Source organism: Parambassis ranga, chromosome 19 (assembly GCF_900634625.1).
Source record: "Parambassis ranga chromosome 19, fParRan2.1, whole genome shotgun sequence".
Taxonomy (NCBI): Eukaryota; Metazoa; Chordata; class Actinopteri; family Ambassidae; genus Parambassis; species Parambassis ranga.
In genome coordinates, this window is record NC_041039.1 from 21,377,046 (window position 1) to 21,393,395 (window position 16,350).

A 16,350-nucleotide genomic window follows, 5' to 3' on the forward strand; every position below is an offset into this window, starting at 1 on the left:
ACTGATTTTTTATATATAAGTATATATACACATGTAAAAAGCTGCAGACTGAATGATGTAATAAAATATATCTTGAATTACTTTCTTGCTGATTCTTGATTTTTTTCCTTGCTGACTATTCGTCCACTAGATGGCGCCACAGTGCCACAAACACCTTTCTGAAGGCAGCATGTCCGCTGCACTTACATTAAACTGGAGTAATGTGTCACCGAGGGACAGAATAATTATAAATGCTGATTTAATTTCCATGACCTCACTGTCTGAACTTTCCATTTTTCCAAAATAAAAGTCTCCGATGCATGCACAGATAAGACTCCGATGCGTGCAATTGTGTAACTCAGATGATGAGTAATTAAATTCGTCATCCTCATTTTGTAATTTAGTAAAGTCTCAGTTTTAGCCCAGCGAAGGAACAACAAAAACACAAGTGAAGACACGAGTCAAACGTCCAACCTCGCTTCACTTTTCACTAGGTGGCTAATAGATACACATACTTTATTGATCCCGCAGGGGGAATTCTACTGCTTTTGGCAATCTGCTAATCCCAGAGTTCAAATTTCTAAATTTTACATTTAAAAATCTCACTTTACACGACTACAATAAATCTACAGTCTGAGTTGAAAAAAGTGTTTTTTTCAGCCACACTATGGTCATCCTCCCCCAGATGGGGTGATGATGATGATGATGATGACGACAGGAATGCTGCTCCCTCAGAGCAGACAATCATAAAATGAGCGTCCACGCTTTTTGAATTTACAGTGATCACTACAGTAAATGATTAATGGCAGAGACACTGACCGCCACCGTGTGTGTGACCTACTCTACACTAAAGGTATGACGGGCAGTATTAGGACTCGAGCACAGGAAATGAAAGAAGTGACGTCACATACCGAGCGTTATCTGGAAAACACCCAATCAATAATTAACTCACATACATATCCGGTCCCACACTGCATGAGCAGACCGTGTGGACACAACTGGGACAAAGTCACCACAAACCAACACAACATCACACCTTGAACTTTGATTCATCTACGATACAAAAAAAAAAAATCTGCACTGTAAAACCAATGAAGCTAATTTAAGATTTACAGAATGATTTATAATAATAGTTTTTTTGCTGAAAGTTCATTTAAATATTTAATTTCAACACCTCTTAGGAGGTAAACTAAATGCCTGAAATTAGTTTGCCTAACTTATATTTTTCCAAACATTTTGAATGAAAAAACAAATTCATTCTTCATAAATGAGTACAAACCTTTGACCTAACTCAATGAAACTGTACCTTTAGACATTACAGCACCCTCCATAAACAAACATGAAAACAAATAACCCTTTCTATGACATATAGCATGAAAACGTCTACATTTGAATTTCTCACCTGGATTAGGATGCACTAATGCTAACACACTGCAGTTTTAGTGTAGTAAATATGACAGCAGTACAGATTTATCCACCACACACACACACACGGGCCACTTCTGTTATCTGTAGATTACACTATTCACAGAAGTGTGTATACCCCAAACCCTAAAGTCTGCATAAATCTTCAACAATTGTAAACACATTGTTTTTCTCTGCTGAGTGCGATCGGGGAGTAAAACAATGTTGCCGTCATTCATGGCCGGGCTACATGTTGTAAAAATTACTCCTCTATAAAATCTCACAGCTGATTGATGAATCTGTTGATAAACCATGATTGGAAAATGAACAGCTTGGATTGTCAATAACTGACAGACTGAGCAGGTACGCCTCTCTGGACTCGCACTGAGGATTAACTAGAGGCTCCAAATGATTAAGATCTTATCGTCACGCAATGTTTGCTCCTTAACGTGCGGGTCAGTGAGGCTTCTTTCAATGACTGACACTCCTAGACTTAAAAAAAACATCATGCAAAACAGACTACCTTGTAAAATCTCCACTTTTAGGTCAGCACCCCCCTCGTAAGATCCCCAACTAAGTTAATTCACTCCATCCCCTCTCTGTATCGTGCAACAGTCGTTAATTTGAGTGGGATGGGACAGACCAAACAAACACACACAAAACTGCGTTCCCCAAAAAATCTGCGCTCCAGATGCGCTCTGCACATACCACAGCTGCACTAACATTGCTTTATGCAACAAGATGGTCTGTCATTAACGTCAAGTACTGTGCCGGATGCTCTCTGTTTACCCCCCCCCCTTCTTTGGCCGCCGCCTCCTCCCATCACTCTCAGCTCTCTTCACAACCCTCCATAACCCCCAGCAGCGTCTGTATCCCATCATCGCTCTGTCTTTTAAACATCCTCACAATCATCGGCCTGAGGTTATGAGGGTTGTGGCACGCGTGGCGCATTCCTAGGAGGTGATGCGAAACAGAAATGCATTAAATTCCAGATCTGGAATCCATCGCAGGGGGTGTAAATGTGTGTGTGTGTGTGTGTGTGTGTGAGGGGCAGCAGAGGGGGTCAAGTTGTTTAACGGGTCTCAGTGCCCCCTGGAGCATCTGAGATACTGAAGATGTCTGAGGAATTTAAAATATATAGGGATCGAAAGTTTTTGGAATTCTGTATTTACAGCGAATGGGGGTCTGTGGACGCCTCGGGGGGTCTGTGGAGGTTTGAGGAGCAGAGGGGTGCTCGCAGGACGGTAAAATAAAACGCCTGCAGAACATTTACCGTCCTTTGCAGTATCGCATATGACAATTCATGGAGCCCAGGGGTGTAATATAGCAGTATTAAGAGTTCAGGGAAGCATCTGGTGAGAGAGTAGACAAAAATATCACTGCATCTTCACATTATAGATCTCCACGGAAGATTAAAAGGTCCCCGGAGGATTCCTGTAAGGGTCAACGATGCAAACAGATGTCCTCCTCCGCCTCATAAAAATGACAAAGTGGGTCCAGAGAACGAGGAATTAACAGCAGCATTCCGCTTCACAACAACTACAACCGCTGTTACTGTAAAGACTGCCTGCCTCTCCTTCACCCGCCGGAATTTCACCTCCAACCTCACTTCACCTGCATGTCGACCCGCACGTGTTTCTCTGCATCGCCCTCCTGACATTTCACAACATCATATCAGAGCTGGATTTGTGTAATGCGAAGGTTTTTTTTTATTATTATTTTTATAGAGATTTCAAGAGGTTCAAGGGTGCAAGGAGACAGAATTTGGGACAAAGGATCTGGCTCCAATCAGCGCATCTGAATGAGGTTGACTCTGCACCCACAGGAAGGCCAAGCCCGAGGCCGCAGTGGGGAAATCAAACCCATCTTTCTCAATTGTTCATTCCAGATATAAATAACTTCTGACAATGCCGTGTGCCACTTTTAGCCACTCCGTCTGTATTTTTAACCATCGCCGGTCAGAGGTTACCGTGGATACATGTAAAAGCACACACATCGTCAGCCTAACGTTAAGCGCATGCATTTACACAAACGCATATTCATTTAGCAGAGGAATGCTTTACGTGACAAGACAGAAAGACTTTAAAAGTCTGAGCGTCTCATCCTCTTCCTCCCACATGAACACAAAAGAATGTGTGGCAAGGCGCAAATATAAAACACAAGTGTTTCTGTGGAGAAAAAAATAAAAAAACCAACCCCCCATGGACTGCTCTGCACTCCTGCCAGCACATGAAGTTATTCCTTGTTCTGAGGAAAACTGTCTGACTTGTGACTAAGCCAAGTTTTTTGTTGGCCTCCCACCAAAGCATTGTTTACCAGCATCCGACTTAATTGCACAGAGTAATGCAATCAGGCTAAAAATACCCGAGAGCAGCCGGAATGAATGAATCCAGCGAGCGAGTCAGCAGAACTGCTTTTAACTCAGAGAGAGGCCCAGGAGCTCTCAGCTCGGACTTATACCTGCAGGCTCCTGTATCATCATCATCATCATCATCATCATCCTCTCCCTACAGGACACACCCTTTGTCTTCCTCCTCAAACTGCTTTGTTCTAGAGGCACAGAAAGAAAACATGACAGAGGAGGGATCTTAGCTGTCAACCTCCTACAGTAAAGACACAGGCCCCTCAGGCTCTATACATCATGTTCTTTTCAGATAAGGAAAAAAGTTAACCTGAAAATTAGAAGAAGAGTACTAACGTGATATGAAGTCTACAACAGCAGAAGGTTAATGGAACAGTTCACCCTAAAATTAAATATTCATATTTTTCCAGCGGCCTGGTGTTATGTAACCATTTAGCCAGATTGATTTGTGTTCTCTAGCACTCGGTTTGTGGTGCTTTAAGTGTGAAGCTAAGAAACCAAAATTAAAAAATTAAGTAAATAAAAAACTGTTTATGTCATGACCCAGCTGCTTAAAAAAACAGAAAATGTTGTGACCAGTTTCCTATGAAAATAAAACAGAACCTTCTACTGAACCACAGCTATCACCTATAAATGTAAGTAATTAAACAAAAATGACAGTGATACTTTGTCGCGGAAGAGGAGGTCCTAGAGTGTCTATAGAGTAGAAAGAACAAAAAAAAGGCCAAAAAAGCAGTAAAAGCTCAACACCCAGAATGCAACGGGGGCTCTTCCTTAGCTTTTTGCCACTACAAACATCAATATAAATATTTCAAAAATAGAAATATCTCCCTCACTTATGCCTTTGGTTCTGTTTACTGTTCTGTTTGAGATCAGGGTCACTGCAGCGGCTCCATCAGTTGTCCCTGTGGAGACAGGGATAAATTGGAGGAATACAAAAATCATTGGAGACATTTTGTGCTAATTTATATGCGCAGCCTGAAGCACAGCCTGAAGCAGCTGGTATAAGAGATGTGTCCGAATTCCTGACCAGCATAGACCTACCATCTATAGGAACGGAACAGAACAAAATAATAACTCGAGAGATAACAGACGAAGAAATAAATAAAGCTATATCAAGACTGAAATCAAATAAAATGCCAGGTGCTGGTGGCTACCCATCTGAAAGGTATAAAAAGTTTAGGGAAATAATAATACTGATGCTAAAAGGAAGTTTCAATTATGTGCTAAAGGGGGGAGTTCCCTATATGTCATGGAGACAAGCGGTAATTTCAATAATCCCCAAGCAGGGTAGAGACAAGACAAACTGTAGTTCCTATAGACCTAGATCTGTTTTAAATATTGATTATAGGTTATTTGCAATTATTTGCATCGATATTAGCTAAACGATTGGAAGATATAATCCCAGACCTCATAGACACAGACCAAACCCAAAACTAATCTAATTATAGATTATATAATAATAATTATTATTATATATTATATATTAGTCCAGGCTTCAACAATGAAATAAACCTGTGCAATAACTATTCACTGCAATGACTTTATAAAGTACAACCCCCCCCCCCCCCCCCAAAAAAAAAACAAAAAAAATTCCTCAGACTGTGTTAGGACACATTTAGAAACCTTTATGTAATTGACATAAAAAATTACAGTAATGCAGCCAGCACTGTTTTAAATTTATGCCTGAAAAGGGCTGAAAAACCATCAGAACCACCAAAGTAAAAATGAATTCCACAACTAACCATCTCGCAATGAAAAGTGCCTTCAACTATAAATTCCTAATGAGGACAATGTGACAGTGATAAACCCTGCAGTTCTAATGAAGTGTTATACAATCACTTAGCTGGCCTCGGTGCCAGCTCTGGTCATATTTCTAAGGGTCAGAATCCCTCAGCGGTGAAGCCCAGATGAGTGATGGCCAATACTCGCCAGATTTATACTTCTGATTCAGTGCGAAGGCTTCCTCGAGTGAAGACTGTGGGCGGTTCGGCATGCGGCGCTGCCGTGACAACTGATGACTCATGATAGTAGAATGTGATGGAGCAGGAAACATCTCTAACAATTACACTATTAACTTCAGAGAAACAACTATAGTAAACATGCTATTTTCGAAACACATTTATGGGCCACTTGAGGGACATTTATCTGCTGGAACTGCAGAAGATAACATGGAATGAAGGCCCAGAACATATTGGACATGTGATCTAGGTTTGCTCCGCTTGTTGCCTTAGTGCAAAAATAAAAAGGATAAACAGACAATGACCAGAAAACACACATTATGACCACTCACAGATGAAGTTAATAACACTGATCATAACAATCGTGCATGTCAACATCTGGGACGTATTAGACAGTAAGTCAGCACTGTGCTGGATGTGAGATAAATGGGCAGGTGTGAAGACGATACACTGACACATACGTGTTTTTGCAGCATCACCAATAGGTCGTTTCTTGAACCTGCTTACCTCCTGGTTAACCCAGACAGAATTGAAGTGAGGGGCATTCTCATGACAACACATCTTCACACAAACACCACATCTGGTAATTACGGTAATACATCCATCTGATACAACATGGTTATATTTATGCTAATGTACATATGGCTGTATTGTCTGAAACTCATCCCAGGCAGTTGGGAGTACATGAAATGTGGCAGACTTTCATTTAGGAATTCAAGGTTCTAGTCCCCCTAACACCACAAGTTGTTTTGTTTTCCATTGCTGCTGGAAGCAGTACGAAAAACTCTTTTCGACAACCATCGGGGCGACCATTGAGACGACCATCGGGACGACCATCGGGACGACCATCGGGACGTGTCCCTGACCCAATGAACACATAGAGACGCAGGTGAAGAAATATGGACACGTTTCATTTTCAGGGACTGAAATATCGAACTCATGTAACATTTTCCTGGAAAGCTGTAGGTCTGAGCACCATGCTACGGAAGCGCTGAACTGCCACAGTAGAAAAAAAAATTTAATCACTATCTCGTTATAACGTCAAATGCTATCACGTTATAACGACATATTATCTCGTTATAACGTCAAACCGTATCTCGTTATAATGTCAAACCGTATCTCGTTATAACGTGATATTATCTCGTTATAACGAGAAGGAAGGCGAAGGTGATGCAGTACCCATCAAGCCTTCTGTGTCCTTCCAGCTGATCGATGAGAAATGAAGCTACCTCCAGAGGGTCGGTCTCATTCTTTCTTCTGAACAGTCCCATGCATTTTAAAAACCTTCTGAGTGTCCGCATACTGATCACAGTATCGTCCACTGTGCGCAGTAAGGACAGAATCTCCCCATGGCTTAATCCAAGCATGAAATAGAACTTAATTAAATCTTGTAAATGTGTCATTTTCCGATGTGAGCAGCAAACCGGTTAGGTTAGGCTACTTATAAACAGTTCATTTTTTATTACAGCAATAAAATGTATCTCGTTATAACGAGATAGCGTCTTATCACGTTATAAGGAGATACAGTTTGACGTTATAACGAGATAATATGTCGTTATAACGTGATAGCATTTGACGTTATAACGAGATAGTGATACATTTTTTTTTTCTACTGTGGCAGTTCAGCGCTTCCGTATCATGCCATTCAAATCAGTCACACCCTTCATTATAACATATGTTCAAGCCTTGATATAATTAATTTAGCAGAAAATTATCTACAGTAACCAAAAGTGTTTTAGTACAAGGCTGTAATTTCAGATGTAAAGTTGGAAAGGTAAGGCCTATGTGGATTTACTTCCCTCTAGAGGCTGCAGGGGGAACTGAAGTTTTGGGTATGATGTTGATGTTAAGTGCTAATTGCAAAGTGCTACCTGCTTGATCTAATTAGTTATTACCTTCTGGTGGATGGTGGCTGACAGATGGTTCAAGACCGGCTGAGAAATTCTACGATTTAAATGCATCACAATACTTCTAGCTCTAACCGCTGTATTCTACATTGTAAAAATGTTATCAGACCGTTGGTCAGTCCCCGTTGTACTGGGAAGCTAGAAGGTGTGAATCTATGAAACTCAATGTGAAGAATGGTGTTAATGGAAAACAAATGCCCTTGACTTTCCTTGAATAAAATGTCGAGACAATTTTCACATAATTAAAGCTTTAAAGCCAATTCGTTGCATAAGCATGCTTTCCCTGTCATCGTTTGTTCGTTTGACTCACGCAAACTCAGCGAAAACACCACACCCTCATGACAACGCAATATCGCGGCAGGTTTCCATTACACTATTAACACTTAGAAACCTACAACGTAAGATATTTTTTGGCAGCCGAACAAGATGAACGATATATCTGTGAGTGGTTGACAGCTTTGTTGACCAATATGAGCGATTACTCTGCCAGGTGCTGAGGTTTCTGGCTTTCGAAATCCACTTTCCATCCTGCACCCCACCCACTGGAATTTTAGGACTCTCCAAACTGATCCCTGACATGTTTGCACTTTCAACATAACAGTGAAAGACAAGAGAGACCCCAATATCACCAGATGTGTCGGCCATAAAACACAAACGTGTCAGATCAAAAAGTAAATTTAACATAGTGATATACTGCATATGAATCATCTGCTTTTGTACTACAGTAACTGAATATTTAGAAAACGTGACTGAACGCTCCATGTGGTCGCAAAAGCTATTTTCTGCTACAACACAAAATGATTAAACCATTTCTCTGTTTTCTACATTTCCTGGTATTTGTATTTCTCAGCATTGCACTAAGGGTTGAGAAAGAGGTACAGAGAATCATGCCCTCCACTGTGCCACAACAGCAACATACTAAGGGCAACAGTTACAAGCTAAGCCACCTAGCTCATAAACACAAAAACAGTGATAAGAATTAACTAGAAATGAGCACTGAGATGATATTAACAAATGCTACATGCCTCATGGTTGGTTGTTGAATCATTTTTATACTAGAAACGAACTCTGATTGCTTGTTTGCCCCTGTTAAATATACAGTAGTGGCTCAATGCATTGCACTCGACCCCTAAGGCCCCCCTAAGTCGGCCAGCGAGGCACTCCATGTTCCTTTGTTTGTGGTCTCCATTAGGAGTCTGCGGATCCAGGTTGGGGACAAGATGCTGCCCCAAGTAGAGGAGTGGAGAACCTTGTTCACGAGTAAAGGAAAAACCGACCAGGCAGATTGGTGCGACGTCTACAGTAATGCAGGCCCGACTTTGGTCCGTTGTGGTGAAGATAAACCTAAGCCAAAGGCACAGGGTGTTCCTACCCTGACCTGTAGCCACAAGCTGGTAGTGACAAAAAGAAAGCGATCATGTACAAGATGTGTAGACCCTCTGCTCCTCCGCGTTGAGGAGTCAGCTGAGGTGCTATGGGACCTGCTTCAGATGCCCCCTGGGCACCTCCCTGGTGAAGTGTGAATCTGGGAGGATGCCCTGGCACAGAACCAGAACATGTTAGAAGGATTACATCTCGAGGCTGGCCTGGGACAGCTCGCAATCCCCTCTAGATAAGCTGGCGGTGGTAGCTCGGGAGGGGGAGGTCTGGGTTTCCCTGTCTCCACAACCTGACTGGATAAGTGTCGTGACTTAGTACCAACTCAAAAAAAACAAATATCTGATCCAGGCTGATAGAGGCATGGTGAACGCTGCCTGCATGATCATACCGATTAGTGTCAGATGAGTACACACTGAGACTGAAAACACTGATGACTCTCTGAGCCTGGAAACCATATCTGTCAGTTGTACGTGCAAAATTGTTTTTCCCTGGGGTAAATTGATATTTTCCACTTGAACCTGTTTTTTTCCACAAACACACAAAAACTTTCTGACTTTCTGTTCTTTGGAAAGGAACTGTGAAGAATGTTTGGGCAAGACAAGTGCATTTCCAGGGAGTATTCTCTTTCAGAGCCGTGACGAGAGCAGCATGCTATCACATACCAAAGCAGCTGAGCTAATCAAATCCCGACAATTCCTGACCTCCTATCTCAGTAGTAATAAAAACACACAGTGATACGAGAAAACTATAAATAGGCACAGAATATCTAATAATATCTCAAGATGGATGTCTGCCAAGGTTGAGCTCATATGCATGTTCTAGTGGCCCCTGAGTGTGTAAATCAGTCACAGCTTTCTTCATCATCAAACAACATATTGTCCTCATTTTATGTTGTATTAAGACTTTTCCAGCTAAAAAAAAAAATGAGGTCACTTCTTACTGGTTTGGATACCTAAGCAATGTAACCGAAGGGGGTTCAGGTCAATGTTAATAATGAGCAAAATCTGTTTTGGAAAAAAGAAATTCTGCAGCAGTGGCAAGCCATCAAAACTAGAAGGGATCATGCTAAAACACATAACTGAATTATTTTTTTTGGCCCTGGGACGGTGTAGTGCAATGACAACGACTGGGTGTATATACTTATGGAACCTAAGGTCATGACCAGTGCCTCTGTAGACACATCTAACATGGCCCTAAGTCGTACTAAAGCACACCCGACAGAAGCACAAATAGATGCTGAGTGTTAAAATTTGCCCCAGTTTTATGTCAGCTGGATCCATAAATCTGTTAATACACTTCTTCAAAAGACCACAGTGTGTTAAGTACAGGGTCTGGTCATTGGTTTTGTGTAGCAGCTAGGTGCTAGCTTTGCCCTCGGGCTCACATTGGCCTCATGGCAGCGCTCATGAGGCTTTCAAGTTTCGAAACTTTCTTCCGTTTGAATTCCCTCCGAACGTCCTTCATGCTTCTAATGTTTACGCTGCGTCCGTAATTATTTTGTAAAGGTACAAGGTCAACTGCACAGTGACGATGCAGAAAAAGTCGACACTACATACATAAGTCTGGTACTGATTCAACTTTTTTATGCATCTGGCATTTATTATTATCATTAGTCTTTAGTGACCTAGGTTTTTAAAAAACAGATTTATTTATTTTTTTAAACGTAGTTACATATAAATAAAGTGAAAATCTAAAATTACTCTTGCTCTAAAATTACTCTTTGTTAAAGGTCTATTGATCACGTCATAAAAGTAGCATTACATAGAGATATAGACGTATATTCATACGTACATAAGTATTACATCACTCAGGGATGAAAACTGTGATTCCAGCTGTTCTGCAATTCATTAGAAATAAAAAAAATTCTACATGGCACAAGGCTGACTTTATTATACTTCATAAATTTGAAATCACTTTTCATGAAGACACTCTGCATCCTAAAGTGTATCAGCCCGTAACACATAATAAAGCATTTTTAGCGTGTCTTATAAGGTCAACTGACGGAGCACCACTTAATACGACAGACGTTTTCATTTTACTCCACCGACCACGCACGCTCTTCCTCTCCGAGTCCAGTTCTTCATTCCTACAGTCATGCATTCACGCCTCTGACCAGTCCTCTACTGACGGGGGTCATTAAAGCTGTTAACAAAATCTGAGACATCTGAGTTTGGGGGAGCCATAACTATGCATTTTGATTGGATTGGGTACATTTAACAGCTTAACATATTATTATAATCACAGATAAATACACAGTTGTGGGGTTATGGGTGGAATTTCAGGCATTTTTGCCAAAATATGTGGGGTTATTTTGAAGTTGGTTGTTAAATTAAATGAACTGGTAACACATTTCATCATTGATAGCTGATTATAGAATAATTTAAGTACTTTTAGCAAATAGCAAACATAAGAATTTGCTGTTTTTCCTTGTTGGGGACTAATCTGTCAGCTCAATTTAAACATGCTGTAGACAGCCCTACACTTTAGGTCTTACATTTTTGTGATCAGCTAATGAAGTCAATAGTTAATCTTTATACAAAACCCCACATAGAATGCCTGGAAGTGTTTAAACACTTACACATTTTAAGAAAGAAACTTCAAGAAAGCCGAATGTTCGTCTTAAACGCAGAATGCCTGGAAGTGTGTAAGTGTTTAAACAGGTCCTGTTGCAACTGCATGCAACTGCATGCTCTGCAAAATTGTAAGAAAGCAGAATGTGCTTTTTAAACTGAATTTCTTCACAGAATGCCTGGAAGTGTGTAAGTGTTTAAACAGGTCCTGTTTAAACACTTACACACTTCCAGGCATTCTGTGAAGAAATTCAGTTTAAAAAGCACATTCTGCTTTCTTACAATTTTGCAGAGCATGCAGTTGCCATAACAACAACCCATTGCTTCTTTGAACAAAGCTATTTAAACTCACAGATAGCTAACTCAGACGGAATATTTAGATTCATTTCCTTAACCATCAGCAGCATTTAAACTCAAATTAACTGCCTTACAGCACGCATGACCACTGAATAAACTGAAGAGGCAAAAATAAGAATATGTAAATTGACTTGCACACACATAAGTCTTCCCTTTGCACAGCCAAAAATAAAGAGTTGTTAAAGAGAGGGGGGAAAACAGGTTTGGGGCAATTTGCAAAAGTTCTTCAGAGAAGAGGAGGGTGTAATAAATAAGAATAAAATGTACACAAACTAAGTATTAGTCGAGCCATTTTGTGGATTGCTGACTTGATGATAGACACTATCTGCATGTCTCTGGTTTAGCTGCCTTCATGTGGGGTGGATGGGGTTGACATGCACTGTCCCACAGTCCCTCCCACTGGGTCTGGCATTCAGGTACAGCTCCCTCCCTCCCACTATAAAGCCTCTCATGTTAGCAGTGTCAACTTCAGACTTCAACTCATTGTATAAGTTCTTACAGTCTTAAAAAAAATAATAATAGTAATTTGGCTGAACTGTAAACAACACACGTGGACGTGAACCATAGATTCTGTACATCCTATGCCAAGCTAGACCCAAAGGTAAGTGACTTTGTCCAGAATTTTAATCAATTTTTCAACTGATGCTGTGTATTCTGACATGTGGACACTTCTTAGATAATTAATGTATCCTACAATGTCTCTTGAGAAGCTACAAAAGCTGTTCAGCTGCCAGTGTTCAGTGTAGTCTTGGTCAAATGAGTCCTAGGAGACAACAAAGCCAACCGTCAACATCGTTTCTGTGTCTGTACCACTGACAGCTCCCAGCCAAAATGAGATTATCCCTGCACACTGTCATCTGCTGCTGCTGGGTTTTTACCACGGTGCTGCCACTGGTAGAAGGTGCTCCAGCAGAGCCCGACACCAGCCTGAGGAAGAGGTGAGAGAAGAACACTGTGTCCAAATCTGCTCTAACACTGCTCAAAGCCACAGTCAGTGTTACATTTCCATCTAAATTAAGTAGATGCTGAACTCTTAAGACCTAATGGAGAAATAAAGCATTACATCTTGTTATTGATGGTTTTCCCTAAATTATTCTGGCCTATTGCCAATTGTTTTCTAGTTAAGGGTGAACTTTGTAATGGTGAATTGGTAAATGAACTGCAAATATCAACATATACACCCCAAACGTGTCTGTGCCTCTCATGCCTACTGACATGATGACGGACCTTCTCCTGCGTGCCGACCTCGGCCCATCGGTGCGACTTTGAGTCAATGTTAATATTTCATCTTAAAGCCATTATCTGCAGATGCATGTGGGTCTTATTGTGCATCCCTATATCATACGTGACTCCCCTGTATTGTAACATATATGTGCTTTGTCCCAGGTATAGAGAATGGCTGCAAAGCCACACGAAGAGAGATCTGCACAACAACTTAGTGGCACCTAATGAGCCGTCATCAGGCATCCAAGTTGGACCAGAGCAGGGCAGTCCTGCAACAAGTGTCTCACCTCCATTAAGGTAACAAAAATGCTGATCTTTGCCCTCATCATCATTATCTAATACATTATTAAATGTATATAAATCCTACATTTTTTAATCTTTTTGTTCAGCTTTGGACCAAATGTGAGACCCAAAAGGTCAACATCTGGCTGTGCCCTTGTCACATGTTTAACCCACGATCTGGCTGACCGACTGCATCAGATCAAACGAGGTCAGACAGGGGTCTGTGCACCTGAGAAAAAGATGGGCTCAGGCGGCTACGGACGCCGCCGCCGCCACTCAGATCCTGAGACGACACCCCAGACTGGGAAACAAAGATGCAACACTGAAGACATCGACAAACACAAAAGCACAGAGGCCTAAGACGGGCATGGAAATCCAAAAGAGAGTCTTTATTTGGTCCCACCAGATGAAGATGAGCCCCCCCCCCCCCCAGAAGTGTTACACTGCTTGATAAACACAGTGAAAATACAGCTGCTGCATCTGTACGGCACATTAGAGGAAGCTCAGGCCACTCTGGATAAAAGACTCTAATTTAGTTTGTGTGCGAGTGCTGAGGTGCAGATTCCAGTGCGTGATTCTGTTTTTTAAAAATTCAAGACCTGTGGGACTTGACAAGAATGTCCGCGTCTTCTTCAGCCTCCAAACTGAGCTTGGCAGCTGAGACAGAACACAATTTCTGAAGGATCTTCTCAAAATCTCCGTGAACAGAGGAGGAACCAATTCAGCAGCGGAGCTAGGGTTTTTTTTTTTTCCCTTCCTCTCTCTCTCTCTCACCCCCTCTCCTTAAGCAAACTGGCATTACCGGACATCCAGACTGCCAAATGCACAAGTGAACTGAATATAATGAACTGCTTGTTACATGTACACACACACAGCTCTTATATTTAAGGCGCTTATATTTAAACAGTATAACTTTAGTCTTTACATCAAAATGCATATTAAACATATATGTTTTATTTTTAACTTCAATGAAGTATTCGATGTATCTGAATTGTGAAAATAATGATATTTTTGTCCTGTATTCTTAATGTACATCACACATACACTAACAATACTGTGTTTATTATACATTATTGGATATTAGAGATTTGTTGGGGTCTGTTTTTCCTGTGAAGTGTTGTGCTGCCATCTAGCTGTCCACCAAGACATTTCAAAATCAAAGCACTTAACTTTATGTTGTTTATTTGTATTGTTTATTTTAATGTTTCATGTTTATAGCCTCAATTCTGACATTTATCTGATTCTATATTTGAATGTAATAAACCCTAATGCAGCTAAAATTACTTGAAACTGTATTACTTAACCTGATTTCTGTCTTTTTATCCTATTCTGCTAGCCATTACGTCTTTTTTTTGTTTTTACAAATACATTTCTTATATACTGACGCAGATAAAATAGAATAGAATATACTTTATTATTCCCTTTGGGAAGGTCCCTCAGGGAAATTTGGGTAAATACTGGATAACATGTGCCTCCTCACTTTTTTGGTGGCGTTTGCAGTTTAAAGACAATTAAATCCTGACTCAGCCCTGAAAATGTGAACCTCCTCCCAGTAAGTTCGTCACATCGTCCTGAATATATAAACCAATTAATAAACTGTCAATAAAACATCAATAAGTAAATTAAATGACTAATTCTTAACAGTTTTGTTATGAATTATGAATATTTTACAACCATAATAGTATAGTCCTCATAAACTGTATTATAAGAGGCCCTTTGGTAGTTCACCTAACTCGAGGTTAATCCAGATAAGCGCCTGACAAAAGCAGCATATTGGGAGCTGCTGTAAAAGCTGTCAGTAACATCAAACTTTACAGTGTCTTATTATTTAGTTTGGCTCATAATTACAACTAGGTGTGAAATTTTGTTTACACCTAATATTAAACGGCTGCATAACCACAGTGAAGATTTATGTGGTGCTCGTTCACTTTGAAATCTGCACATGAATTCAAACAGTAAATCTTTATGCATGTGTATGTTTTGGAGCCTTTATAAAAAAAAATATGTGAAGCAACACACAGCATTAGACTGACATTTTTCCATCATCACTCTATGTCAAAGCAATCATTTAAACCAAGACTCTTCTGTACAATTTTAGTTTCACAATCAATCACATAGTAAGTTATGTAAAGAAATAATCACAATCTAGAAACTAAATCCTGACCCTGCTGTTTAGTCACTGAAAATGTTCCTTTTCTGTCCAGATGGGGGCGTTGTAGGCCTGCCTGAACTACTCTGGGAGCACATCAACCCCGGTCTGCAAAGGAGAGGAAGTTTATACATGAATAATAAGCACTCAGTGATGGTTAGCATTTTCTCTTGTTCCCTTTCTTCTGTTCCCTTTCTACTAAAGATAGCTTTACCAAGTAAAGGGTGTTTATGAAACCCTACAAAGCATGACCAGTGGTGTTAACGCTGACTACAAATAAAAATGTGTAAACTTTGTGTGACATGACCCACAAGTTTTATGAAGATCAGTGTGACCGGCTTGTGCCATTAACCATCTTTGCAGTCTCCCAGAGTCAGCTTGACTTCTGCTTAATGAATATATTTAAACCACTGCACTGTTATGGTAAAGAAATGAATATACGTTGACTTTTGAAGCCATTCAAGAAACTGCAATGGGACTCAGATCTTGTGTCACAGGACACTTAAAGTAAATGACGACTTATTTTAAACTTTTAAACCGATAGAGAAAAGCTGATTACCATGAGTGAAGCATTATACACTGTTGTTGTCTTCAAATCAATATAAACCAGAGTGGTGAAATATAGGGAAGTTGCTTTCTTGCATACAGTTCGGAGGTGCTTTTTATCTGTGCACAAGGGTGGCAGTGGCTTAGTGGTAGAGCACATCGGCAGCCACATCTCTCTCAGTCTCCCCCTCTGGGGAGCTGTGGCTACGTGTGAAGTTTACCACCACCA

At 40.6% G+C, this 16,350-nt stretch overlaps 1 protein-coding gene across 1 annotated transcript; it reads left to right on the top strand.

Annotated features, from left to right (window-relative positions):
• Positions 1-12,387: 12,387 nt before the first annotated feature.
• On the top strand, positions 12,388-14,782 carry admb (adrenomedullin b). The gene is made up of 4 exons (XM_028431479.1): positions 12,388-12,521; positions 12,740-12,858; positions 13,307-13,441; positions 13,534-14,782. Exons 2-4 carry the CDS (start codon positions 12,752-12,754, stop codon positions 13,784-13,786), a joined length of 495 nt encoding a protein of 164 aa, XP_028287280.1. The 5' UTR covers positions 12,388-12,521; positions 12,740-12,751; the 3' UTR covers positions 13,787-14,782.
• The last annotated feature ends 1,568 nt before the right edge of the window (positions 14,783-16,350 follow it).